We start from the raw sequence: 25,563 nt of genomic DNA on the forward strand, positions 1-25,563 counted from the left end.
ACTTCACACTGCATGAGTAATCCCTGACTGTCTGTGTGTCGGAGCCTCCTGCAGAGGTTAAAGGCAAGACAAAGACTGCCTATGTGTAATTATTAAGCCCATTGAGAAAGTGTTCAAAAAACTTCCAGTTAAAGGAACAATTTAAAGGACAATGGGACAAGTACTTATGAAACAATTGATCTGTGCAATCCTCTGCAATTTCTTAATTGTGCAAGCCAGTTGTGCAATGTTCTTCCTGTACATCTGGGCTTAAAATTGACATGAAATGTCCTCCAATTTCTTGGAGTCTGCAGGTAAACATGTCAAAATGGTTTGCAGAGTGCAGCTACCATTAGTAGAGCTAGCACCACCAGCCTTCAATCTTTGCAGGTTAACGTCCACATGCATGTGCTGCTTACTCATTGCTCTGGTTGAGTTGTTATATGTTAGTTACAGCTTAACCTCTTCTAAATCAAAGACTAAGACTTTTTTATTTGCCAATGCCTTCCTATTTTAGCTTCTTTTTTCTTTTAAACTTGCTTTAAATGCAAATTTTAATTTAATTTGTTTAATATATTTAAAATGTTCTTTTCTTTTCTATGTTTTATTATATTTTTCATTTTAATTGTGCTCTTTTATGCATGTCTGAATGTTTCCAATGCTTTTAATGTTTTAATGTTCAGCACATTGAGTTGCCCTCGTGCATGAAATGTGCTATACAAATAAAGCTGCCTTGCCTTGCCTACATACAGCTTTATCTTACGCGTCTCCTGTGCTTGTTTACATCCAGGTAGTAGAGCTTTGTAGTTTTATGGCAGCAGCTTTTAACTGTAGTCTTTGCTAGTGGCGTGTGGCTGCATTACAGCTAAGACACAAGTATGACCGACACTTTGGGCCTACAGTAATATTAATAATAAGATAATATATGAATACTTCAGAAATATAAGTGCTTTTTTAGATGACTAGTAAGTAAGTAAGTAATCTTTATTTAGTATAGCACCTTTCTCAGAGCATGGTCACAAGGTGCTTCACAGAGTTTCAATATCGACAAGACAAATACATTGAACATTGAAGATTGTTCCAAAGAGTTGGAGCCACATGCTCAAAGGCACGCTCACCTTTAGTTTTTAGCCTCACACGAGGCACAGCAAGCAGAACCTAGTCTGAGGATAAGAGGGGTCTACTGGGGATGTAAGGATGGAGCAGGTCGGAGTTTATATGAGGGTGCTTGATGATGGATTGCTTTATATGTTAATATGAGGATCTTAAACTGTATTCTGAATTTGAATTTGACTAGTACTTCTAGCTAGAGTGATTATTTCTAAATGTATGTCTTCCACTGCTTATAAGAGCATGAAGAGCGACTTGAACACTAGGATTTCTCCCCAAGGATTAATAGAGTATTCCTGGTTCTGAGTCTGAAGATGAGCTGATGAGGATAAACAGGATTAAACGGGACAGGTTCTTGTGTCCCGTGTCAGTGGCACAGAGTTTCTATATAGGTTTAGAGGGTAGGAGGGCACAACTTCACACCTAAGATGGCTCAGAAGCTTCCAGACAGACACTGGTACCTAATTCACGTCGCACACTACAGGAAACGCTTAAGTCTTTAAATCCTGCCATCAAACTTTGAAGGTGGCAGATGTGACCCAGGCTGTTTGGTACCTCCTTGCCAAACAGGGCTGGCACTTTAGCATGACTAGACAGAAAGAGTTGTGTGAAACAGGTTTACTTTTGGTGTTTACATACAACACGTGAGCACCGACCCTGAGCCACATATGAACTCTTCGTCCTGTTTTGTACGATGCAAAGATCTCAAAGCATAAATTGGACGATAACCACACAGGAATACTGATCGTGGTTCATCAGAGCTGAATATAAATGACCTATTGCCTGTCCGGTCTTGCACATGAGGCGTTCAGAGAGTTCTCCTCGGTGTCACTGGTTGTTAATGAAAACAGAGATTAGAGGGGATCATGGCAGACAGGCAGGCAGAGTGGTTCAGGAGGAGCTGACTGCTGACAGGATGACCTGTGTTACCAGGAACGGGCCTGACACAGCCAGACTCAAGGTCAACAAGGAATAATAACCGGGAGATTAGCTGCTGCACATCGACTCTGCAGGCCTCAGAGGGGGGACTTAGAGCTGAGTGGGGCAGGAGAGCAGGGGAACCATGAGACCTGACAGTGATTTGTTGTATAGGGAACAAACAGAAGATGATCTACAGGGTCTTCAGTGCAAAGTTGAGCTGGAACTATAGTTTAAAGATGATCCTAAAATTGTCAAAGGACAATTTTAAACCTGATTTTCATTGGTTTAATAAACTGGCTGCTTTAATGTCAACTGTTATTCAATATTTCACATTATAACAGTGAGATTAAGTTTGGTTTTGAGCTCTTTCATGCAGGTTTTTCCATCTTCATAGTAAGATTAAAGATTCCACAGTGGAAAATAAAAGATGATATCCTACCTGTAGCTCACACCATGCCACCTCCACAGTCGTCTCCGTGTCCAGTCCTTTATAGACCGTCTTGAAAGACCCCCTCCCAATCTCTATGTTGAATTTCAGGTATCTTCCATCAGGAGACGTCGCCACAGCTTTGGTCTCCACGTCCTCCTTCTCCTCCTGCTCCCACTGAGTATCAAACGTGATGCGAGACAAGATCTTGTTCTGCTTGTTCTGGAGCTCATTCTCAGACTCCGAGCTGCCGTCCTGAGCGCTGGATCTCTGCATGGGGTCCCAGTTCCCACTGAGAGACCCGGTGTCTGGCTCCTGGCTGCTGGGGGGCGTGTTGGAGCTGGTCCCCGGGCTGGAGACAGGGGACGGCGACGCAGGGGAGTCGTCGGTTTTCTCATCCTCTGCTCTGGACTCGGGCAAAGACAGAATATTCTCAGCAGACCAGGACAGAGCTTTGGAGAGGGCGCCGCTGTACAGAGGCGAGTCAATGTCCATGCTGATTTTCTGAAGCCCATAAGAGTTCCTCCGTGCGCCCAAACCGTGCGTTCTCAGCACGGATGGCACCCGGGACAAGCAGTCTTCAGTCAGATCCATAGAGAGGCCTGGGAAACCGCGTCCTGGTATCTCAACCTGTGCGTGCGACATTGTAGCGGCTTCAAAGTCTTCTTGATTAAGAGCCTGGATGTGGAATTGGTACAGAATCAGTAGAGTACCGTTACTGTAACTTCAGAGTTACTTTTCCATGATGTCAATGAAGTGATATAGCTTTAAACAACAGGTTAACAGGGAAGTAACAGGTTTATACCATGACTAACAAGACAAGATTAAACATGCATGTCTTCAAGATCCCAGCTGACACCACCTATAGCTGTAATCATCCTTTAAAACAGCTTTTTAGTTCATGAAAAACACAGAAAAGTAACAAAAATATGTACTTACTCATTACAGCTGCTGCGTAAAACACTGATCATAAACACATTGCGCTCATCCACGTGATATAACGCATAGTTCCTATCACATAATCCGACGTGTCTTCTCTTCTTCCCTTTACCAAGTCCTCAGCCATAACCTCCTCTGAAAGGACAGAGCTGCCTATATCAACAGAGCTCAGGAGGGCTGTGCGTCCTGTGCGCTCCGAGTGCGCGCTCCCGACTCCTCCCCCTCGCTGCTTTGACGCTCGAATAACAGAATCCAGAGGGAGGAATTATTGAAATGTTTTCTGAGAAGAGTTTGCAAACTGGAACACTTAAAACCCCCTCAAGAGTCAATACATTGCTTTACATTGTTGTTGATGTATTCATGCGTAATTTAGGTCCCAAAAGCTGTGGATTACCTTAAAATGTGAAGTAGAAGCAGAGTTAAGTATGATACATAAAAAGGACATTTTCTACAGATAGACTAAATACTGTTTTGTCATTTTCTTGTTAAATTTCGTGATTCGTTTCCTGGAAAAGTGCCAGAAAGTCTTCACAAACTGCAGAACAGTATGTACCCTCTTCAAATTGGCACCTCATTGACCAGCGCCTCCTCTCACGTTTCCCTGAATTAACTTTTATCTGGAGTCACTTCACTCCAGGTTACTCTGCAGTCATTTGATCAGCTGAATGAGAGAGAGATATGCCACCCATGTAGAACCCTTATGCAGTGTGCAGGACTAACCTGCAGGAGGAGCCACACTACTAAGTCCCTGCTGCTTCGTGCTTCTGAAACATGACACTTTTATCAGACAAGGCCACACGGCTGGGGCCCCACCTGTCCTCACACATAGTGTTATCAGGAAACACACACACACAGGATTCCCTGGAGCTGTATCTTCCCCACGGGCAGGGAGGCACGGAGCACATGATGTGAGTGGACCGTTCTGATGTATGCAGACCAGTACAGCTGCAGGCAGAAAGTAGAGCATGAAAACATCTCCATCACTGTGGTGCCACTCTGCACGTCTGCACTCTGCAGGGCGCTGCTGACATTATCAGACACAACAACTGACATGATTAAAAGGAGTGTTAAAGACCTCCAGACATTCAAGAGAAACGAAAACAAGCAAGTGTAGCAAATTTCTAGTTTATTTTCCAACAGGATATGAAAAAAAGAAAGTTGGATATACACAAAGAGAGAGAGAGAGAGGGAAACAGGAGTGTCACAGTAGCTACTGCACAATGATAGGATGACAGCAATCTGTACATGAAGTCCACTATTATTAAACTCAGCTGAGTTGAGGATTGATGGTTTGACTCCCTGTGGTGTTCCTCTTCTGGAAGCATTTCTTCTGAAACTAAAAAGTCCCCCTGGTGTTGCATTCTGGGATTTCTTTGGGATGCTTTGTTTTGGAGAGGAGGAACGTCAGCCGAGCAACAGGTCCAGAGCTAATCATACCGAGGAGGTGTTAACAGGGAAAGTCAGGATAAAACTAGTCATATTTACAGTTAAGAAAGTAAGGTTACAGCTGCGGGGGAGAGACTTCCCCTGAAAGAATCCAGAAATGATAATGTTTACTCCCCTGATAGAATCGTTGCATGTTTGAATGAGACAGCTTTCAGCGCGCTGCCGTTTTAAATGCTCTTTTTTTTTCTTCCCCGAACACACAAATGATAAATTTTCTCTTCAATAAAAAGGCTTTGAACTCGGGCAAACCAAAAAGGCAACAACAATTGCAGGACCAGCATCCTCTGGGCTGGGTGTTCAGGTTCACCTCGTGTAGCCTCAGGCGGCTGAATGTAAAAATTTCCCTGTTAAGGTAGAGTATGATGGCTCCCAGACAGAATGTGTGTGATTCCAGCACCGTTTCAGAAGAATTTGACGCCCTTCCCGTCATCCATGGAGAAGATCTCCGCTTTGCCTTCTGTTTGGAGAGCCTGCAGCGAGCGCAGCAGCATCCACTCTTCTAGACCGTGGAACTCTGCAGAAACAAAGAGGACAGTTAGAAGAATAAAGTCTACACACGGCACCTTCAAGACAAAGTTACAAAGAACTAATCATGAAAAACAAAATCCTGGGACCATTACAGAACTTCAATTTGAAATTTCAGGACATTAAAAGTTGAAAACATGGGCGCAGATTTAGCCTAATGGTTAAGCACCCATATAGCTGGTGGCCTAGGCTTGATTCCAGCATGCAGCAACTTCACTACATGTCACTCCCCCACTCTCTCCTGGTTTCCTACTCTATTCACTGTCCTCTCCTCTATCAATAAAGGTGTAAAAGCACAAAAATATAACTTTAATACTTTTTTTTTAAATTTGAAAGCATATAACAGATTTAAAAAGAATGAAATAAAGAAATAGGACATTACAACTGAATAAAGCTATCAAATAAAAACTCTAATAAATACATTTTGACTCAACCAGGATCCACACTCTGCAGGTACATACACCAAATAAAAATGCACGGATGCTGATTCATCTGAAAATGTAAATGGTACCATACCTTCACCTTCTGTGTCATCACCATTCGACAATTCATAAAGTGTAAACACGGAGTTAACCATCCCGGTTTTGGAAACCTAAAATAAAAAAGTCAGGTCAGGAAATATATAACATCAGAAATAATACAACCCATTTTACCGACAGCTAATACAGACGCAGTAAATATCTTTATGATCTACTCTAAGAGTCCTAATAGTCATATTTTTCTAAGAAATCCAATACAAAGAACAACACAAGCACTACTTTAGCCCATCCTACAGTGTTTAATGACTTTATCAGCTAGTGGAACTCATCTCTGATCATTTTCACTTCTCTTCAATGCAGCAAAAACGACCTCTAAAGATCCCTGCCAGCACTCTGCCTTGGATATATTATGTCTTAGTGTCTGATCATCATGTGTAATACTGCTTCCCCACATTGGGCTGCATCATGTTCATTACCATGTGCAATATTCCCTCCATAACACCATGTCATGTTTCTTTGTCATCATGGTAAGATGCGAGGTGCTGTCACTACCTTGAGCTCAGACTACTGGAGCACAGGTCTGGGTCATCACCAGTTCTACCGTTATCGCTGCCATTACTGCTGTACTTAGCTTTCTTTGTAACTCATACTTCTATTTATCCTTTTTAGGCATGTTTTCTATTTGATGCTCTTTTGTGTAACTTTATTTTGAATCCTAAAGTTGGGTTAACCTTGCACCAGAGTGCGTTTCAGGATAAATAAAAGTGTATCAGATCTTCTCAAATATTTCCTATCAAAGCAGAGCCCTTTGAATTTAAGGAAACACTTCTGGTAGTTTGCACCTGGTTAAAGTTTTATTATTTATACCTGTTTCTTTGTGACTGAGGCAAACAAAGGGAGTCAGCAGGTTTGAATATTTCTGTTGATCATTGTCAGTAAAATGTTGTCGTCGTCATCATCATTGTTACCGTTGTTGTGCTTGCTATCATTGCTGTCATTGTCTTTGTTTTCATATTATGTTTTTACTTCTTGTACTGTATCATTTATCAGTCTTTTGTTAAATAGGTGATCAAAATGTATTTGGATTTTGTTCTAATTCTTACGCATCACAGTTAAAAGCCCACTCTGTCTCTTAGCAAGTTATCAATCAAAGCTGCTACAAGCATTTGATAAGGATTCCTCCTGGAAGCCTCCTTTCAGAGATGTTCCAGGCGCGTCCACCTGGGAGGAGGCCTCCGGGTCGACCCAGAGCTCCTGGAGGGATCACATATCGCACCTGGCCTGTGAACGCCTCAGGATCCCCCAGGAGGAGACGTCTGGGTCGACTTACTCAGGCTGCTGCCCCAGGGAGCCAGCCCCGGACAGGTGGATGACAAGGGATGGATGGATGGAGTTGCTACAAAGAGGCAGATTTGTTGGGTAATATTTGTGTCTGCTAATTCATAAACATTTGGACTTGTTGTAAGAATTTAAAGAAGAAGAACTGTCATTTTAAAGGTATGAGCTGTATTGAGTCTCTGGTGCACAACAACTCTTGTCAGTATTCGATTCAGTGCTGATTTCAGGATTTTTATGTTTCAGGAAAATGGCGAAAACAAGCGTAACTACACCAAATGTGTTCCTCTGGTTCCCATTTTTAAAGTCTAAAAACATGGAGGAACTTTATTTGAAGCATGAGGTCACATTTCTGCAGAAGTCAGTCGTCAGTTGAAACAAGATATGCACACAACAGTAGCAAGTAACCACGTATGTGAAAACTGAAGGCCCCTTGTATTTATTTGTTTGTGCATATGTGTGTTTTTTATTGCCTGTAAAGTTTTGCCTGACGTATTTGTGCAGCCCGGACAGACCAGTTTAAAAACCACTTAATCAACAGCAGCCGTCATGTTCTCGTTGTGACTCTTTAATGGATTTATAAATGCCAGCAAATGTTTTTGATTTAAATCTGGTGATGTTCATTAATTTCATTATCCTGTGATTATCTCTGAGATGTTTTCAAACTGAACAACAAACTCTAACAGCAGCAAACTACTCGGCTCCAAATGCAGCTCTCATTTGATGCTTTAGAGAACACTTTATTCTTTCCGTTTGTCCTCAGTCAGTCCCACTAATGCACAAACATGTTCTCGTCCACAGACGGGCACAGTATGTTTCTGAAGAAGTCCGATGACTCACCCACTGGTGTATGAGCTTGCCCCATTCCTCCGGTCGTCTCCACATGACTAAACAGCGGGACTTGTTTTTGTCCAACCACTCAAGGTTCCCTGAAGTCAGACAAGCAATGATGATAAACATGTATTGCCGTTGAAGTGAAATCACGGTAGAAGGCTGATTGGAGCGGTTCGTAATCTCCAAACTGAACAAACGTTACCTTTTTTCCTCAGCTCCTCAAAAACAACTTGGATTGCTTCCACCGACAGCTTTCCTGGAAATCAGTTAAGGAAAGGAAAAGCAACAAAATGTACAGAAGAACAATCGATGTGATGTTACAAGAAGAAACCAAATCATACACATGAACATCCTGTCTTTTAACATATCATTCTATGGGCTCAACATAAATCCTTGAAGAGCAAATCCAACAGTATGTTAAATGACCGCTCTGGTTGAAGCTTGGACTATAGGTGTGTCAGGATACGTTCTATCTTCTTGTTGTTGAACACGGGACTCTCCTGAGCCTCCATGACGTCCAGGGTGTAGAGCTTGTGATGTCGGCAGTACGACAGAGCCAGGGAGCACCAGGCCGCCAGCTGCTTCTGTCTGGTATCAACATTAGGCTGTAATCTGGAAACACACAGACAGACGAGCAGAAAATGTTAAATAAAGTCTCTCAAAGTGAAAACATTGCACTTTCTTTATTGTCTATGAGAAGGAAACATGAAAGTAGCTCCACTTTTAACAGCAGTGGCTCCAGCACAGTGTCAGAATGTAGCAACTACAGCCTCAGCTTAAGATTCAAGAATTTTATCAAGGTTGAATGGACATCTGGCATAATTTTAATTAGATTTAAATTTATTTGATACTATATTTGCACTGTGTTTATGTATTTCAGTATTGTATTGTATGTTATGTTTGTCATTTGTGCTGCTTTTTGATCTGTACAGCACTTTGGTCAAGCCTGGTTGTTTTAAACATGCTCTATAAATAAAGTTTGAGTTGAGTTGAAGATTCCTTTATTTGTCATTTTTATAAAAAAAAACATTGTTTTAAATATTTACCTATTTATTTTAATGTAGTTTCACTATCATTTATTTATTTTAAATTATTATCATTTATTATTAAAGGTTGCTTTTTCGTTCATTCACTTATTGCGTTTCTTATACAAAAATTGTATAATTGCTTTATTTGTTTACATTCATCTTTTGCATGGAATGTGTAAAAATTCAAATAAACAAATCTTTGAAGAAAAAAATAAAAGATTAAAATTAAAATTGTGTTTCAAACATCCACCCTTCAGTAATTCAATGCAACACAATGGGTATAAAAAAATAGTGCTAATAAGCTAATATATAAAAGCACAAATAAATGAGCTAAATGGATGTTTAAAATAGAATAAAACAAAAATAAATAAATAAAATTAAAAAATAATTCAAAAGATTATTTAATAGACAGTCTTGTGTGTATTTCACTTTCTCTAATTTCTCTAAACTTAGCCAATTTAATCTTAAATTGCACGTCAAATATAAATCTGGATTTTTAAAAATATATTACTTAAAGGCCCTTTGAGGAGTTTTGAACTGGCTGAGGAACAGACTGAAAATGATACCCATGTCTCTTTATGACCTTCAATAGTCAACAAGACCATCAGCAGCAACACTGACACCTTCTCTGTTGTCATTTTTAATGCCTGAAACCGCCCAGAGGGTGTAGGTTTCAGACCAGATGATCAGAAACTGCCTTTATTTGACTGTTTTCATGGAAAATAATCACATTGCCTGATAAAGGTGACTGTTAAAAGACAACAGGATGAGGTTTTTGTTGAAAACACTACTTTTGCATGTATAGGACAAGAGATAAGAGGTGTCACTTTGTCCTCAAGGGGGCGCCAGAATCAATACAAAACAAAAGTTCCTCACAGCAGCTTTAATAGGTTACTTATTCAAAGATATTTTTGATCTTAGCCAAAATCTCCCTAAATTTTACTTCTTCTGTTCTGATATCTTTCCACCTTCAGTATCTCTGGAAATTTAAAAAAAAACCTTACATCTGACATTCACTATATGGACAAACGTATTTAGTTACACCTATTTATTACTGAATTCAGGTGTTTTTATCAGACCCCTTATCTCCAGTGAAGAGTGATCTTAATGCTTCAGCACACCAAGACATTTTGGACGATGCTATGCTTTCAACTTTGTGTCAACAGTTTGCAGAAAACCCTTCTCTACTCCAACATGACTGTACCCCAGTGTAGAAAGCCAGGACTATAAAGACATGGTTTGATGAGTCAGGAGTGGAAGAACAGACTGGCCCGCACAGAGCCCTGACCTCTGACCTCAACCCCATCGAGCACCTTTGGGATGAACTGGAACAGAGATTGCGATCTTATAGAAAGCCTTCCAAGGAGAGTGGAAGCTGTTAGAGCTGCAAAAGTGGGACCAACTCCATCTTATCTGAAGTATCTGAACACAGAGTCATTACAGTCCCTTTTGGTGTAATTATCAGGCGTCTGAGTTTGTTCAACATGACACAGCAGTTTTTCTTTTAAAACAAGCTTGTCCCAGTTTGGATGGATTTAACCAACCTGCAAAGAGCCCTGGCCTCAACCTACCCCACACCTTTGGAACGGACTGTAAGCCAGACTTAAAAATCCAACATCGGTGTTAGACCTCCCTCATTCTCTCGTGGCTAAACTGTGAGAAAATCCCTTAAATCAGGTTAAAAAATCTGGTGAAAGTCTTTGAATCATGGTGAAGGCTGTTACAGCCGCTGATTACACCAGTGGTTTAGGAATAAGATGTCAAATCCCCCGAAAAAAATCACATACTGAACTTTAAATCGTTCCTCAATGCCCGGCTGATACGAGCCCCATGAAGGAAAAACATCCCCAAACCACGTGACATGTCCACAAAGTATAATCAACATAACTTCATTGCAGACCTCATTTTAATAATGTTCTGTTTACGTCCTGTTATTACAGATGGTGATGTGCATCATTTTTTTACCGACAATAGTAACATGACATCGGCGGCATCATTTAAATTTTTTATGCTTCAATATTTAAAAGCTCAAAAAGAAGATGTCAGACCAAAACTAAGACTAAAGGTAGTGCAAATTCACAAGGAGACTCCTGCACACTCTAAATGTCAAAAATACAGTAAAAGGAAACATTTTACTACCAAAACATTGTCAATAAAAGTATTTTTGACAGTTAGTAGGGGCTTTGCGTGTAATTTTTTATGACAGTGGTCTCATGAAACAGAAGTTTTTCTACATCTTTAAGTTTTAACAAAAGAAAATGTGCTAAATTAAAATGAAAGCTCCCAGAAAGCTGCTGCATCACAGCCTCAATCTTGATTTTAACATAAGCCCTGCTTCTGATTGTTTGAGCTCATGTCTGTTGTGTTTGTAACTGGATCATTATAAAATGTTAATAACAAAAGTGTCATTTTATTTTCTTTAATCTATTTGTGCGTTTGTTTATTTTCATTATCACTATTTTGTTGCAATTTTATTTGTCTATTGTTTTTTTTCTGTTTGCTGACTAAAGCAGATACACAATTGTTTTCTGTTTTGTGCGTTTATGAATCTGTAAATGTATGAATGTTGCAAAAAGATGAAATATGCAAAAAAATGGTAAATCTTAAAAAAAAAGAAAAAAAAAGAAAAGACAATCATAGAGACACAGAAGCCAAAAAAATAAAATTAATAAATGAAATTAATAAAATATATAAAATGTATTATTATACAATGATCAATACATTTTTTTAAAATGGCAATCCCAGAAACACCAAAGCCAAAAAAATAATGAATAGATAAAAAATAAAAATAAAATAAATACAATAGATCAAATAAAAATAAGTCCTCCTTCTGACAAGACAAACAGCCAATCATTGTTCAGGATTTTTGAATGGCACCTGTGGTGGCCAATCAGATGTCAGAGGGGGGGCTGTCACCCCTGGTCGCCCCTCTGTGCTCGCCCCTGACAGTCTGGAGGTTTCACTACAGAATAACATTCCTCTCATCTGTTGGTAGCAGCTATTAAAACATGGCGTTGACCCATAATATAACACCTTTAAAGCGGAAACACATTCAGAACTTAAAACCAGTTCGCATATTATGATGGGTAACATATTCTGTCGTTACGTTGACAATAAGTAGCAGACGTTAAGGTGTTTTGAAACAGACAGAGACTGTTGACTGTCTGAACAGCCAGCCAAAGCTAACAGCTACACTAATTCTCTGTTTAAATTTGTACACACCAACATATATTAATCACGTTCACACATATTCACACACAGGGAAACCTTAACGAGTCACAAATGAATCAACGTGAAGGTGTTTCAAACAGATTCGGAGCCAGAATCAGGGTGTGTGAATCACTTCCTTAGCAACCTGTTTTATTAGCCACTTAGCTGCTACATGATAATTCGCTGATTATTCGATTCCGTATCAGGTGAAAAAAAGAAGAGAGTGTTTCCTTATATTAGGATAAGATTTAAAATGTTAATGAAAAGTTGACTCACGTAAAAAACGGTGGGAAGTTATACTGCCAGGGCCACTCAAAACTCATTGCAGCTGATGCGGTGCTCACAGCTGACACAGACCGGAAGCGCGTCCTACCTCCAAATGATTCCGACTCACCACACAGATTTACTAACTGAGTTTGAAAAATGTATCATAAATTAAAACTTAAAAACTATAGAAATGTTTGAATGGGTCACAAATAATCAATAAATTGTGTAAATAAATATATAAATAAAAATAACACATATTAAGAGTTAGAATAGAATAACCTGACAACATACAAATACATATAGAACAAAATGTACAAAATACATCTCTAACTTAAAAACGTTCATTATAAAATGAAAAAGAAAATACAAATAATTTTGAACAATTCCAGCACACTGTTTAAATTATGCAGTGGCCCTGAAGGGCAAAACACAACAACATTTCACAAAATACAACAACATATTGCCTTTCCTCAACTCATTCGATGAGTTTTCTTCTTGAAGTATTTCCATTCCACCGTTTGGATATTGTACTTCAGTGTGCCAAGTGTACAAGTGTTTCATTTCTATCTCCCATGGACAGTCCCCACCAGGATTCAAAGGCAGGACCCTTGCATTGAAAGGTAGCAGCCCTTCACACCACACCATAGAGCTGCTTGTCAGTGCTTGTCCTTTAGGTTATTTTACATCTCCATTTTGTTGCAGTTCTTTAAAGGAATAAACAACCACATTGAGGAAAGTGTTTAATTTCACATTTATGCAATCCTTAGTGGGATTTGAACCCAGAATCATCAGATTGAAAGGTAGCAGGCCTATCCTCAACACCATAGGGCTGCTTGGATGAAGTTTCTTTTGTAGGTCTTTTCATTCCATAGTTTGGATATTGTATTTCAAAATCAATGTTCAAAATACAGTGTGCAAAAAATGTTTCATTTCAATCTCCCATGGACCATCCCTGCTGGGATTCAAACCAATGACTCTTGCATTGACAGGTAGCAGCTCTGTTCACCACACCACAGGGTAACTTTCCTTTGCCTGCCCCTTTAAGTCTTTTCATTTCACACTTTTTTGTAGTAGTTTAAAAGCACAGCTCATGCACATTGTGAGGAAAGTTTTCATTTCCATGTCACAATTGAAGCCCATAGTGGGATTTGAACCCAGACCCATCTAGTTGAAAGGTAGCAGGCCTATCCTCAACACCACAGGGCTGCTTCAAAGAGCTCTCTTTTTTTAGGTCTTTTCATTAAATACCTGATGCTTTTTCATCGGAGGTCTGACACCTGACTCTGAGACCTGAGGATGTCCTAATATGTAGGCTACACCAAAGGAGTATTAGGCTACATAACATGTGTATGCTTTGTTGAAATATTCCTTTCTTATTTCTATCTCCTCTTCCATCCCTTCCAACTCAGTTTAAAGTTAATATTCGTGAAGGGATTTAGCTGAGTAATAGTTGTTGAAACAGGAGTTGTCCCTACCCTTTCTGCTTAGTGAAATGTTGTTGTGTTTTGTGAAATGTATCTGCTATGTTTCAAAATTACAAGTGCAGATTTGTGAAACATGACTCACCTTCACCTAGCTTCAGCTTCTCAAAGCAGCACACATGTTAAGACATCAGGTAGAACTGAACAAAACACATTTTAGAAAGGAATAAACACACATCTTTTCTTTTTTACAAAGTTATTTTTATTATGGAATATTGTGCATTCTCTTCTTGAAGCATAAATATGCCGTCTATCTCTATTTACAGATTATAAATCTTTTCTAGAATCCACTGTCTGTCTCTTATTTACTGACAACTGTCAAAGTCTCAATAACTAGTTTATCTTTTAAGGTGTTGTTACAGTTTCTTCACGTGAAGCACGATTTAAAATAAACAATATGTTGCCCGAGTATTCTATGTCATCTTCTACTTCATGGCAGGATGTTGGTATTAATATTTCTTTTTATACATTTCTATATTACAATAAAATTCACAGGTAAAAATAAGACTTCAGAACAAAAACATTAGAACAATCTCAGTTATTGGCCTTTGTGATATACTGCAATTTAAAAACAACATTGAAAAGTCATTAAACTCTCTAAAATAAAGATGAAAGCTACTGTTGATAGTCTCTTAAAGACAGCATTGATGCACCTGACCAAGTACGACTTGGGCTCTATTTTCACGGTGGTTTAGAAAGACAAATAACTAAAAGAAGTAAAATCTCCAGAAAGTGACTCGTGAGGTTAAGACAGCTGGACTCTCCAGGATCGATTTCCATCATCACAACAAGCTCAACAGTCCTGAGACGGGAAGCTAAGCTATACCTGTAATCCAACAATACTGCCAAAGATAGATCATTAAGTGTCAAACATGCTCCAAATATGCTCAGTGAGTATAATCTGAAGATGCTTTCATCTAATATTTCAGTTTTAGACTTCAAATATTCTGACAAACTGGAGGAGCCCTTTCTTTACTTTACAGGAGGAGTTTCTGTTTTAGATGTCAAAGTGAAGCCGTTTATGTTCATGCAGACTGTAAATGCACATTTAGATTTTGCACAGGTCTATGATGGAGGCGTGCGGCGGCTCTAGCTGGAGTAGAAGATATGCTCGTATTCATTCAGGATGAACTCCACTATCTGGTTCTGGAAGACCATGTGCATGGCGAGGTTCGAGGACTCCATCTCCGGGCGGAGCAGAGTCGGACCGAATACGATCGCCACGTTCTGCACGGTCATACGATTGTCTTCCCCGAACTGAATCAACCTGTTGGAGGGAGGGAGGAAGGGAGGGAGAGAGAGAGAGAGAGAGAGAGAGAGAGAGAGAGAGAGAGAGAGAGAGAGAGGTAAATTCAATGTTGTTGTTACAATTTTCAAAAGTTAGAGAAGCAGGCAGGTAACATTTAAAAAACGTATTACCAAACTGGTTTGTTACCCTTATTACTGTCACTACCGTTGTTTTAACATCGTTTTATCTTTTTAATTTTATCCTTTCTTTATATTTTAATTCTTTATTTTTGTATTTGAACAGCAGTTCGTTATACAGAGCACTGGCATACAAAAGAAGAATATTGTTCATTTCCTCTGCACTCCACTGTTTTTAAAGATTATTAGAACTAAATACAACCTGGGGGAATCAATATGTACACATTAGAGTGAGCCAGAAGCATTTCAGGGTGAGATCAGTGACCAAAAATGGATCACACAACAAAACAGACACAAAAACCCCCCACAAACATGAAGTTAGCTAAGACAAGACAGTGTGAGGGTGAAGCAGGTCAGTGAGATAGGAGGGGTCCAGGTGATGGAGGGCTTTGTAATGCGTTTGGGGATGGGGGGCCAGTGGAGGTTTTGAAAGACAGTGGGTGATGTGATTGCAGGAATGGGCGTGAGTAAGTAGATGGGCAGCTACAGTAGTTGATTCTGGAGGTAATGAATAAATGGATCAGGGTTTCAGCTGCAGAAGAGGAGAGTAGTGGGCGGAGTCTAGCAATGTTCTTCAGGTGAAAGAAGCCGGTTTTGGTGATAATAATAATAATTAATTAATTAATAATTTTATTTGTAGAGCACTTTTCAAAAACCAAGTTACAAAGTGCTTTACATGGGCAGCAAAATAAAACAGGCAGCAAAATAAAAACCGAACGTCAAGATAAAGAAATAAAACATTTTAAAAGACATAAAATCCCCCAAAAGAACCTTTATTCTAAAGGGATACAATTATTTTAAAATATATTTTTTAAGATGGTTAAAATAAAATATAGTCAAATAAAATTCAGATAAAATACGGGAAGGCTCTACGATAAAAATATGTTTTAAGAAGGGATTTAAAAGAGCTCACTGACTCAGCAGACCTGATCTCCCCGGGCAAAGTGTCGGACCCCTCACTTTGAACGCCCTGTTCCCTTTAGTTTTCATTTTGTGTGGGTGATATGTTTTTCAAAAGTGAGGTTGGTGTCAAAATTTCCGCTGAGGTTACGAATATGTGGTGATGGAGTCAGAGAGGTGTTAATAAATGTGAGGAAGAAGTTCTGGGCGGTTTTGGTGAGGGGATTTTTGGGGCCGATGATGATGATGTTTGATTTGTCGCAGTTTAGTACAAGAAAGTTGTTTTGCATCCATGTTCTAATTCAAACAAAGTAAAGATAAATACCTGCTTAAATGTCCAAAAAGGAGTTTCATGGTGTCATGATTTGAAGGAGGAAGTGTCTTGACCAGTTCATAAATGCAATCCAACTTTGTGTTGTAGTCTGGAATCCCTGGGAAGAGGAAGAGAGTCAAGAATTTTACACAAATATAACAAAATAAAAAAAGGCAGCAACAGTGACATTTACTGAAACATTTGCTGTAGTTAGAACCAATATATAAAGCAGAGTCATGGATCTAAATCTGTGCTCACTGATGGCGGTGATGAAGTCATTGAAGTGGCTGAAAGGGAAAAGCGGCTCAGGAAGCTCTCGGAAAAACAGCTTCAACGCTCCGGTGATGACGTGAACGTCTTCCCACAGACCATCCTCGAGGTCCAGCTCCTCTGTTTGAACACAACAGAAGCACAGGACGTTACTGAACAGCAGGGGGCGCTGCTGTCTAAAGAGACTTGTTGGATCCATCATTGCATTTCTTTTTATTTAAGTATTTGATTTAAACATTCATAAAGTGTACCATGATCTGCCTTATAACGTAGTTTCTGAATGACAGCGAGGTTCCCGCTCACTCTGTACAGTCCATCGATGTCCAAACCTACAGATCAACACAAGAGTCAGCTTTGATTCATATCACTCACAGCAAAAATGCAACACTATTGTTCAACTAGAGGCCCAGACAGGGATGGTTACCTCTTCTTTCCACTGCTTTGATGCATTTCTCTACAAAACTTGGAACTGTAGTCCTCTCCTGAGCGCACAGCGTGGCCAGATGACAACCAAACACATTTTCTAAAGTGAAAAACAAGCATTATTATAGTTAGAGTAAAAGGAGAAGTAGCTCTCACTGAAATCAGCCACAGTCTGAAATAACAACATTATGCTGTAGTGTTTGAAGTCACCTCTGATGTATCCCTTCTCTTTGACAGACTGCAGCGTGGGTCGCTTCATGAGGAACTTCATCAGCTTAGTCCGAACTCTTTTCTGATCATTCTCTCCTGCATTGCTGGACGAGTGTGTGACGCTCTGCCTGGAGGCTAAGAAAAAGCAATCAGAAATTTAAACTGTTAGTATTTATAGCTGGATATGATATCAAACATCCTGAAACAATTACTCAAATCAAAAAATGTTCTTACGTCTTCTCTTGTCGACGCTTGCAGCGACCTTGTCTTCTCTCTCAATGCCGGGGATCTTCTCGTACAGGTCGCTGTCCTCCTCGTCTGAATGATGGTCCTGGTACTCCTGATGAACACACACACACACACACACACACAGTGAGTAAATCAAACACAAGTAATACACAATGTGGTCTGAAATTATGCACTTTAAGATGGACTTAATTCATTTTCACTCAGTGCTGGTTGTCACGGTGCAGAGATTAGTCACACTAGATAACAATCTGAATCAGAGAATCTTCTCAAGTTGAATATTCAGATTACTTCAAGTCTTTAATTCCTTTAAGAGATTCTTCAAATAGTTACATCTTCCAAATTATTGAGATTTCCAAAGCATATCAACAAATGTTTTAAGGAATTTTCTAGGACAAACTGTTTTTATTGAAGTACAATGCGACACGACACCACACGAAATTAAACCCTACGATAGGATAGGATACGACATATGATACAATATGACACGACACAAATTGACATGACACAAAACAAAGTTAAACGATATGATACGATACAATACAACCGATTCAACACGAAATGAAACCATACAATATGAAAATATTATATTGTATATGTTTATATATATTGCATAGTTATTCCATATAATTGTAATTATGTATTCATGTACTGTTGGGTGTTTTTTTTTACTGTTGGTTATGTTGTAAGGTGATGTTGAGTGTCCAGAAAGGCGCCTATAAATAAAATGCATTATTATTATTTTATAACACAAAACAAAATGAAGGCATACAATTTGATATATTATATAGTATATGTTGATATATATTGCATAGTTATTATGTTGTATTTATGTATTCATTTACTGTTGGGTGTTTTTTTTACTGTTGGTTATGTTGTAAGGTGATGTTGAGTGTCCAGAAAGGCGCCTATAAATAAAACGTATTATTAATATTTTATGACATGAAACAAAATTAAACCATACAGTAAGATATGACACGAAACAACACAAAATTAAATCCTAAGACATGACACCACATGATACGCTACAATATGACAGGACATGAATTGACATGACACAAAATAAAGTTAAACAATAAGATACAATAAAACACAACATGACACAAAATGACACCGCATGATTTGATATGACATGACACAAAACAACACAACACGAAATTAAACCATATGACACGATATGACATGATATGACAACACTGCATGATATTACACAATATGACAGGACACAAATTGACATAACACAAAACAAAGTAAAACAATATGATACAATAGGACACGACATTAAACCATACGATACGACAGGATTCCACAGGGTACGACATGATATGACACTACAAGAAATTCAACCATACTACACTACACAAAATTAAACAATATGATAGGACACAAATTGACGTGGCACAAAACAAAGTTAAACAATACAATAAGGTACAATACATCACAACACGAAACAAAATTAAGTCATACGATACAGAAGGACACACCCTGAAAGGATACAACATGCAAAATTGAACAACACCATACCACACCAGATCCCACCGCACGATATGATAGGACTCAATATGACAGGATACGATACACTACACAACTGTTTTTACTTCAGGAAATGAATCTTAAACTCAAGTGCTGCAGATGTTTAACTGCCTCCACAATAGCACCGATAAATACGAACCCAAAAACTTACAACAATCCTCATGCAAACATAGTAACACATCAACGCAACCACAAACAGCAAATCATGCACATTTCCCTTATTGCACAAGATCAGTGCATTCATCTGCTGTAATCTCTTTTAAGGAACAGAGAAGGACACTTTGTTGACACCTTCACTGTTTCTTAAGAGTGTCAAAAACTTGCATGACATGATTTGTGAAGACGGTCACAGAGACAAAAACTCCAGGGAAGGATGAATATCTGATAATAAATTTCATATTAAATACAATTATTGAACACAGCAATTTTGTACTTTTGACGTCACGTTCTAACCCCTGAGTTTTGTAAATGATACACTAACAAAAGAGATTCCACCAAAATTAAACTGGATTATTTCCTCATTGGTGATGAACAGACTCACCAGTTGCCGTATGGCGTCCACTAAGACTTTGTGCCAGTCACTGATGATGCTTTCTGTGTCGTACTGAATCAGAAACTCCACACCGTTCTTTCCTTTTAACTAGAGAGGAGAGAGTGAGGTGTTAAAGTTATCTTAGGGAACAATAATCATGCACAAAATCACATTTAATCACAACACTTCTTCTACTTTGGGATATTTATAGGAGCATAAATACCCTTCAGAAATAACCCTGTTTCCTGAATGGAACTGAGAGCGCTAAAAATAAAGGCACATGTGTTACTACTGTATTTGGTCGAGATAGAAACATCTGAACGAACACACCTCTAAAACATTCTTTTTGCTGGATTTCTCCTTCGAGGCCCAGCCAATCGTGGCTCCCCGCAGGTCCACCGTCACCTCCGGGACAATCTGATTGGTTTTGTTCTGCACAGAGACAAAAAAAAAGAGAGAGAAAAAACAGCTGTTTACGAAACTGACGGCTCCACATTCCAAGAAATGAGCCACGCTTAAACAAAAGCTGCGAGTGTCCCTGTCAGCCTCTGGCCTCAGGGCTCGTCTGTGCCGTGACTCCTCAGAGAGGTGACACAACCGCCTGCATAGAGCTGCAGGTTAATGTTTCATTTTCTTTATACAGTATGGAACACAATCCCAAAGTGGGGAGTAAACAAAAGAACAAAGTTCCAGGCGATGTGTTGAAACTTTAGGATTAAAAATGGAAAGTCAAGGTTCATTCTGTCCCCGAGTTCTCACCCAGAAACAACCCTCGCAGAAATGTTCAGAATGCAACAGGAGCAGCATTCAGGTGTCAGAGCGTTTTATTAACGCTGGATGAACACTCTCCTCCTCTGAGTCTAACAGCAGTGGAGGAAGTATTCAGATCTTCACTGAGGTAAAAATGCAAACAACCCTGTGATGAAGAAAGATTGTGCAGTGATAACAGACGACTTCTTTGCTTCTGTGCATCATTTTTAAAACAAGAAACTAAACAGCACTCTTACTCTTGTGGGAAAAAGGCAGAAATATGTAAAGCATCCCCAGGAAATATTCAGTCACATTCCTTCACAGCACAAACCCATGCTGGTTCTCCTTTTGTTAACACGTGTATATCTACTTTTGTGTTTCTTGTGAATATAAAGTGTAAATCGTACCGACGCCCCTGTTAACGCAGACTTCGGATCTTTGTGGAACGTCAGCACTCCCCCGAGGAGAACCGTCCACGTCTGGGTCCAGTTTTTCCTGAAATCAGAGAACAAGCATCACCACCTCATCACAAAGCCAAAACAGAGAGCTTTGGGGGAGACGACACGGGACACGGGACACCAAACTCATCTTAAACTCAGAAAGGGAAACATGAGAGACTCACATCTGCAAAGGAAGAAAAGACCTCAGAGGGAAACTCAGCTCACCTTACTTTCTTGCCGTTCTCGGACACTTTTGTTTTGTTGAGAATTCCTGCTTTCTCCAAGTTCTGCACCTGAGAATGAAAACAATCCAGAGCTGTTCATTATTTAAAGACTGCTTCTAAATGTGATGCCAACATGATGTCTGATTATGGAAGGATATGAAGGAAAACAACTTTACAATGAAGCCATGTGAGCTATATTCAGACACAAACTCCAGTATGATATGGAGCCCCTGAGGTCCCATAAGGTAGACATTTTTATCTTGTGCACTCAAGTTATTAAACTGTAGCAGTGGTAATGATTCTGAAACTGTTTGTTTTTTTTTAAGTTATATTTTTGGTCATTTTTTGCATTTATTGATAGGACAGCTGTAGAGAGACAGGAAATGTGGGGAGCAGAGAGTGGGGGAAGACATGCAGCAAATGGTCACGTGAGGAATTGAACCGGCACCCTCTGCGAGGAGAACTATAGCCTCTGTATGTGAAGCGCTTAGACCGCTAGGCCACCAGCGCCCTGATACTGTTTTTTTTTAATGTATTTTTGGGTCCCGACCCACACTTTAGGAACCCTGCCCTAGTTAGATCATGTACCTGCATGGGATGGCAATGCAATCCCACATTAGCTAAATCACATTTTTCTGTATTCAAGCATTTTCTTCAGCTCATCACTCCCTCAGAGGCAGCTGTGAGAGCCCTAATGTGTTTCTGCTGTTATCAGAATAAACAGCATGTTGGAGACAAAAGTGGACCTTTATGTCGGGTTCATCACACATGGAAAGAGAGTGTAACACAACAGCTTCCAAAACTACTTCATCCTGTGGGGACGATATAATAACGTGCAAGATCATTCTCTTGTCGGCAGAAGATAAAAATGACCATCTTTGCAGGATTCAGGGGCTTCGTAGTGTTGCGGTCTCTGTACAGTTGTGAATTTCTAATTTGCCTCACATCACAGAAAATGAAAAGTGATCAGCCAGTCATGATTTTATCTTTGTTGCTCTCTGAACGATGACAAATGAAGATAAAGGTCAATAGAGCAATACTTCAGCTGTGTAAAGTTCAACAAAATAAAGAGTCTGTGATGTTCATGATAAACATAGAGGCTGTGGTGAATATTGTTGACATGCATGCTTTCAGTGAATCATTTCTAGTGAGTAACACGTAGCTCTCAGAAGAGTAGTATGGAGGACTCATAATGACGGGCCGAAACCCACTAACTTAACCATCATTTATCCTAGTGTCTTTGTGAAACTAAGGTGTTAAGTTTGTAAGTTATGACAGAGAACATGTGTTGAAAGAGTTCATCTTTGAGTCTGAGTTGATGAACAATATGTGCCACATTGAAACAAAGTCTTTAAGGCCTCTCTGTGTCCACGAGACAAACGGATGACCTAAAAACCCAATGCTTCTGGCTATGGTTGTCACTGGGAATGGAGGCAGAAAAATGGGTCACATGGATATAGTTTATGTTTAAAAGTATGCTAATGCTATAAAAAGATGGGAACTGTAGTTTTTTAGTGAACAGGGCTGAATAGAACATAGATTGAGGAGCTATAGGGGAGTGAGGGAGTGTTTACAGCAGGAGGACAGTGTCACTGGGTTTAACTAGTGAGTGTTTCATGCATTAAAGAATTACAATAGTCTGACTTATTGTTGTGTTGTGAGATAGGAAATTATTGAGCTATGTGGCACTGAGGAATAAGAAATACATGTACACAGTAACACTTGAAATAGGATCAGGGAACTGTTGGTTTCAGTCTTCTCGTGAAAATTTCAGGAGCTCTGCCCCCAAATTTTCCAGAGCAGCTTATCCTCACAGGGTTCAAAGTTCCCTGACTGAGTAGGAGGTGGTGGGCAAGAGGACAGATGAGTCTCAGGAGGCCGGACACGACATCAAAATCATGCTGCAAAAGCCGCAATGTAATATTTACAGCAAGATGGCGTCAAAGCAACAGAGAGCACGTGAGAATGGATAAATGTGACATCTCATCTAATCTGGACATGAAAAAATCTCTCCTTCTTCAACCCAGATGTTCTTACTCATTCAGTTAAATCTCCCTCTTCTGGGTTTGCACCAGTTGCATGATATAAACTTCATCACCCCTTCCTGATAGCTGCTGTCTCACATCGGCTTCACCTGATTTTCCCTGACTCCACATAAAAATGTTGATAAGAAGCTTAAAGGAAAAATGCTGGGTAAGAGAATTGGGGTGAGAATTCTGTCTGTTTGCGTTCACACGTGCAGCCCACCTCAAAAATTTGGGGAGATTTTTCAGAAGTTTTGTGCATATGTGAGTACAGCTTTTGTAATTTTTGCAGAAAAATGAACAAAATGGTCAAACAAATAATTGAATGCACATTTTCTATGATTCAGTAGTTGCCTGTAATAACTGCTGATGGCACCAGACAGCCTTAAAACCTACATGATGCTTTGTTATGGACTGTGACTGAATGAAAAGGCCACTGGAGGCACAAAACAGACGTCTGATAATGAGGATGCAATGGCTGCACTGAAAGCAGCAAGTTCTGTGCTGTCTCTAATTTGTTTTCACATCTTCAAAGCTGCTTTTTTTTGCTCTATGCAAGCTCACATGTCAAAGTCTGCAGTTACAGTATGTATGGTGCAGATTAGCCCCTGAGCAATTCTCCCACACATGAATCCCAGCATTGGAAATCCATCTCTTAATGTATGTCATGGTGATTCACGTGAACATAATGTTTGATGGAATGAAGAAAAAAAGCCTGATCCAGTGCAACAAACACTTCTACAGTGATCTATAGTCACACCTTCACCCATCATAGATAGACACTATCTATGCATGACGCTCAGGTGAACTCTCACACTTATAACCCACATTGTAACGCAGCCACCTCGATGTCAGATAATAAGGGCTTCTCCAGGGTCGAAACCCAAACGCCTTCAGAGAGAGATACAACAAAACACCTTTCACATATCACAAACAGCTCAGTGTTATTCTGCAGTAACAAGTATCAGCAGACCGGACCAGAATGACACGCTTCACTCACGTTGTGTTGCGTCTCTGGAGAGTTCCCCGTGCTGGAGCTGTCGCTGCTGTAGTCTGACGTGTTCCTCCTGTGAGTCGGGACGAACCTCTGCAGAACGGGGAGAGAAGAGGGAACGTATTAGGATCCAGTTTTTATAAGATTTACATTTCTTTATACAGTTTTCACTTAGTCTTTAGAGTATCTGCAAATTAAAGAAAAAAAAAGACTGATGCATGACAAGACTTTTCTTTGTAGATGCTTACATTTTGCATTTTATATCTCATTTATCTAATTTTTGTCAGTTTTTTTCCCTATGCTTGTAAAAACATCTCTCCAAAAAGAAAAGGAAATGCATGTTTAAACTGTATTTATTTTTTATTTCTTAGTTATGTTTTTGGGTTTTTTTGCACCTTTATTTGGATAGGAGAGGACAATGGATAGAGCAGGAAACTGAAAGAGAGAGTAGGGGAGTGACATGTGAGAAAGGGGCTGCAGGCTGGACACTATATGGGCGTGCGACCAGCCTGGCCCCAAAAATGCGTTTTATTTAATTTATTTTTTTTGCCCTTTCATGGACAGGACAGCTGAAGAGAGACAGGAAATGTGGGGAGCAGAGAGCGGGGGAGGACATGCAGCAAATGGTCGAGGCTGGAATCAAACCTGCGACCTCTGTGACGAGGGCTACAGCCTCCGTACATGGGGTGCACGCCCAGACCGCTAGGCCAAAACAACCCCAGAAAATGCATTTTAAACATCAGTAGCTCCTCTTTTAAACAAGCTTCTGTAGACTTAACTTACACTTAGATTTATGACAATAATCAAAATATATATAAACATATTTATCAGTACATTGTGCTAGTATATTATGCAGGAATTATGTATTTTGTTTTAAGTTATGCAAGATCTAAGATGTTCAGTTTCACACTGTGATATAGCCACTCCTACTTAAAGCTCCAGTGAGTAATGTTTGATTAGTGTAGTTTTGGCGCCTCCCTTATGGACAGAATAGTCTTTGTTTGGTCCTTTGTTCTGTACATGTGAAAGGGGTGTTTTAAAAATCTTTATAGATAAAAAAAAAACCTCATCCTGCCTTATTTTAATAATCAAATATGTTATTTGTTCATAGTCTTTGTTGTGTTAAATTAAAAAAAGAGGCTGTTTTGGCAGCATGCAGTTAATTGCTTCACTTCGTCTGACACCTTGTCCACAGCAGGACCTAAAAAAAAGAGAAGCTGTTTTGAACTAGTCATTCTTCTTCTGGTGGTCTTGTTTGCTTTTGCTGGTCATCAATATTAATTTCATTCTGTTTCATA

General features: G+C 39.5%; 3 protein-coding genes across 4 annotated transcripts in view; all 3 read right to left on the reverse strand.

Moving 5' to 3' along the window:
- Positions 1-3,557, reverse strand: part of wnk4a (WNK lysine deficient protein kinase 4a) — a 64,614-nt gene extending 61,057 nt beyond the window's left edge. The window contains exons 1-2 of the mRNA XM_034707210.1: positions 3,377-3,557; positions 2,450-3,115 (exon numbers count right to left, since the gene is read on the reverse strand). Of these exons, the coding sequence (XP_034563101.1) occupies positions 2,450-3,082 (633 nt within the window). The 5' untranslated portion in view covers positions 3,083-3,115; positions 3,377-3,557. The remainder of the gene's footprint in view (positions 1-2,449; positions 3,116-3,376) is intronic.
- A 928-nt stretch (positions 3,558-4,485) lies between these two features.
- Positions 4,486-12,617, reverse strand: vps25 (vacuolar protein sorting 25 homolog). The gene is made up of 6 exons (XM_034708583.1): positions 12,510-12,617; positions 8,462-8,607; positions 8,198-8,251; positions 8,002-8,090; positions 5,864-5,939; positions 4,486-5,336 (listed from the first exon to the last, which is right to left on the reverse strand). Exons 1-6 carry the CDS (start codon positions 12,554-12,556, stop codon positions 5,224-5,226), a joined length of 525 nt encoding a protein of 174 aa, XP_034564474.1. The 5' UTR covers positions 12,557-12,617; the 3' UTR covers positions 4,486-5,223.
- Positions 12,618-14,160: 1,543 nt separating this feature from the next.
- Positions 14,161-25,563, reverse strand: part of arhgap27 (Rho GTPase activating protein 27) — a 38,301-nt gene continuing 26,898 nt past the window's right edge. The window contains exons 7-18 of one of the 2 annotated variants that reach the window (XM_034708791.1): positions 24,272-24,358; positions 21,249-21,316; positions 20,991-21,078; positions 20,164-20,265; positions 19,843-19,941; positions 17,757-17,862; positions 17,523-17,657; positions 17,314-17,412; positions 17,141-17,218; positions 16,878-17,009; positions 16,632-16,737; positions 14,161-15,248 (exon numbers count right to left, since the gene is read on the reverse strand). In XM_034708791.1, the coding sequence (XP_034564682.1) occupies positions 15,071-15,248; positions 16,632-16,737; positions 16,878-17,009; positions 17,141-17,218; positions 17,314-17,412; positions 17,523-17,657; positions 17,757-17,862; positions 19,843-19,941; positions 20,164-20,265; positions 20,991-21,078; positions 21,249-21,316; positions 24,272-24,358 (1,278 nt within the window). In that variant the 3' untranslated portion in view covers positions 14,161-15,070. The remainder of the gene's footprint in view (positions 15,249-16,631; positions 16,738-16,877; positions 17,010-17,140; positions 17,219-17,313; positions 17,413-17,522; positions 17,658-17,756; positions 17,863-19,842; positions 19,942-20,163; positions 20,266-20,990; positions 21,079-21,248; positions 21,317-24,271; positions 24,359-25,563) is intronic. The other variant, XM_034708792.1, reaches the window with a different exon arrangement.

The sequence above is a fragment of the Notolabrus celidotus genome, chromosome 18, assembly GCF_009762535.1.
Source record: "Notolabrus celidotus isolate fNotCel1 chromosome 18, fNotCel1.pri, whole genome shotgun sequence".
NCBI lineage: Eukaryota > Metazoa > Chordata > Actinopteri > Labriformes > Labridae > Notolabrus > Notolabrus celidotus.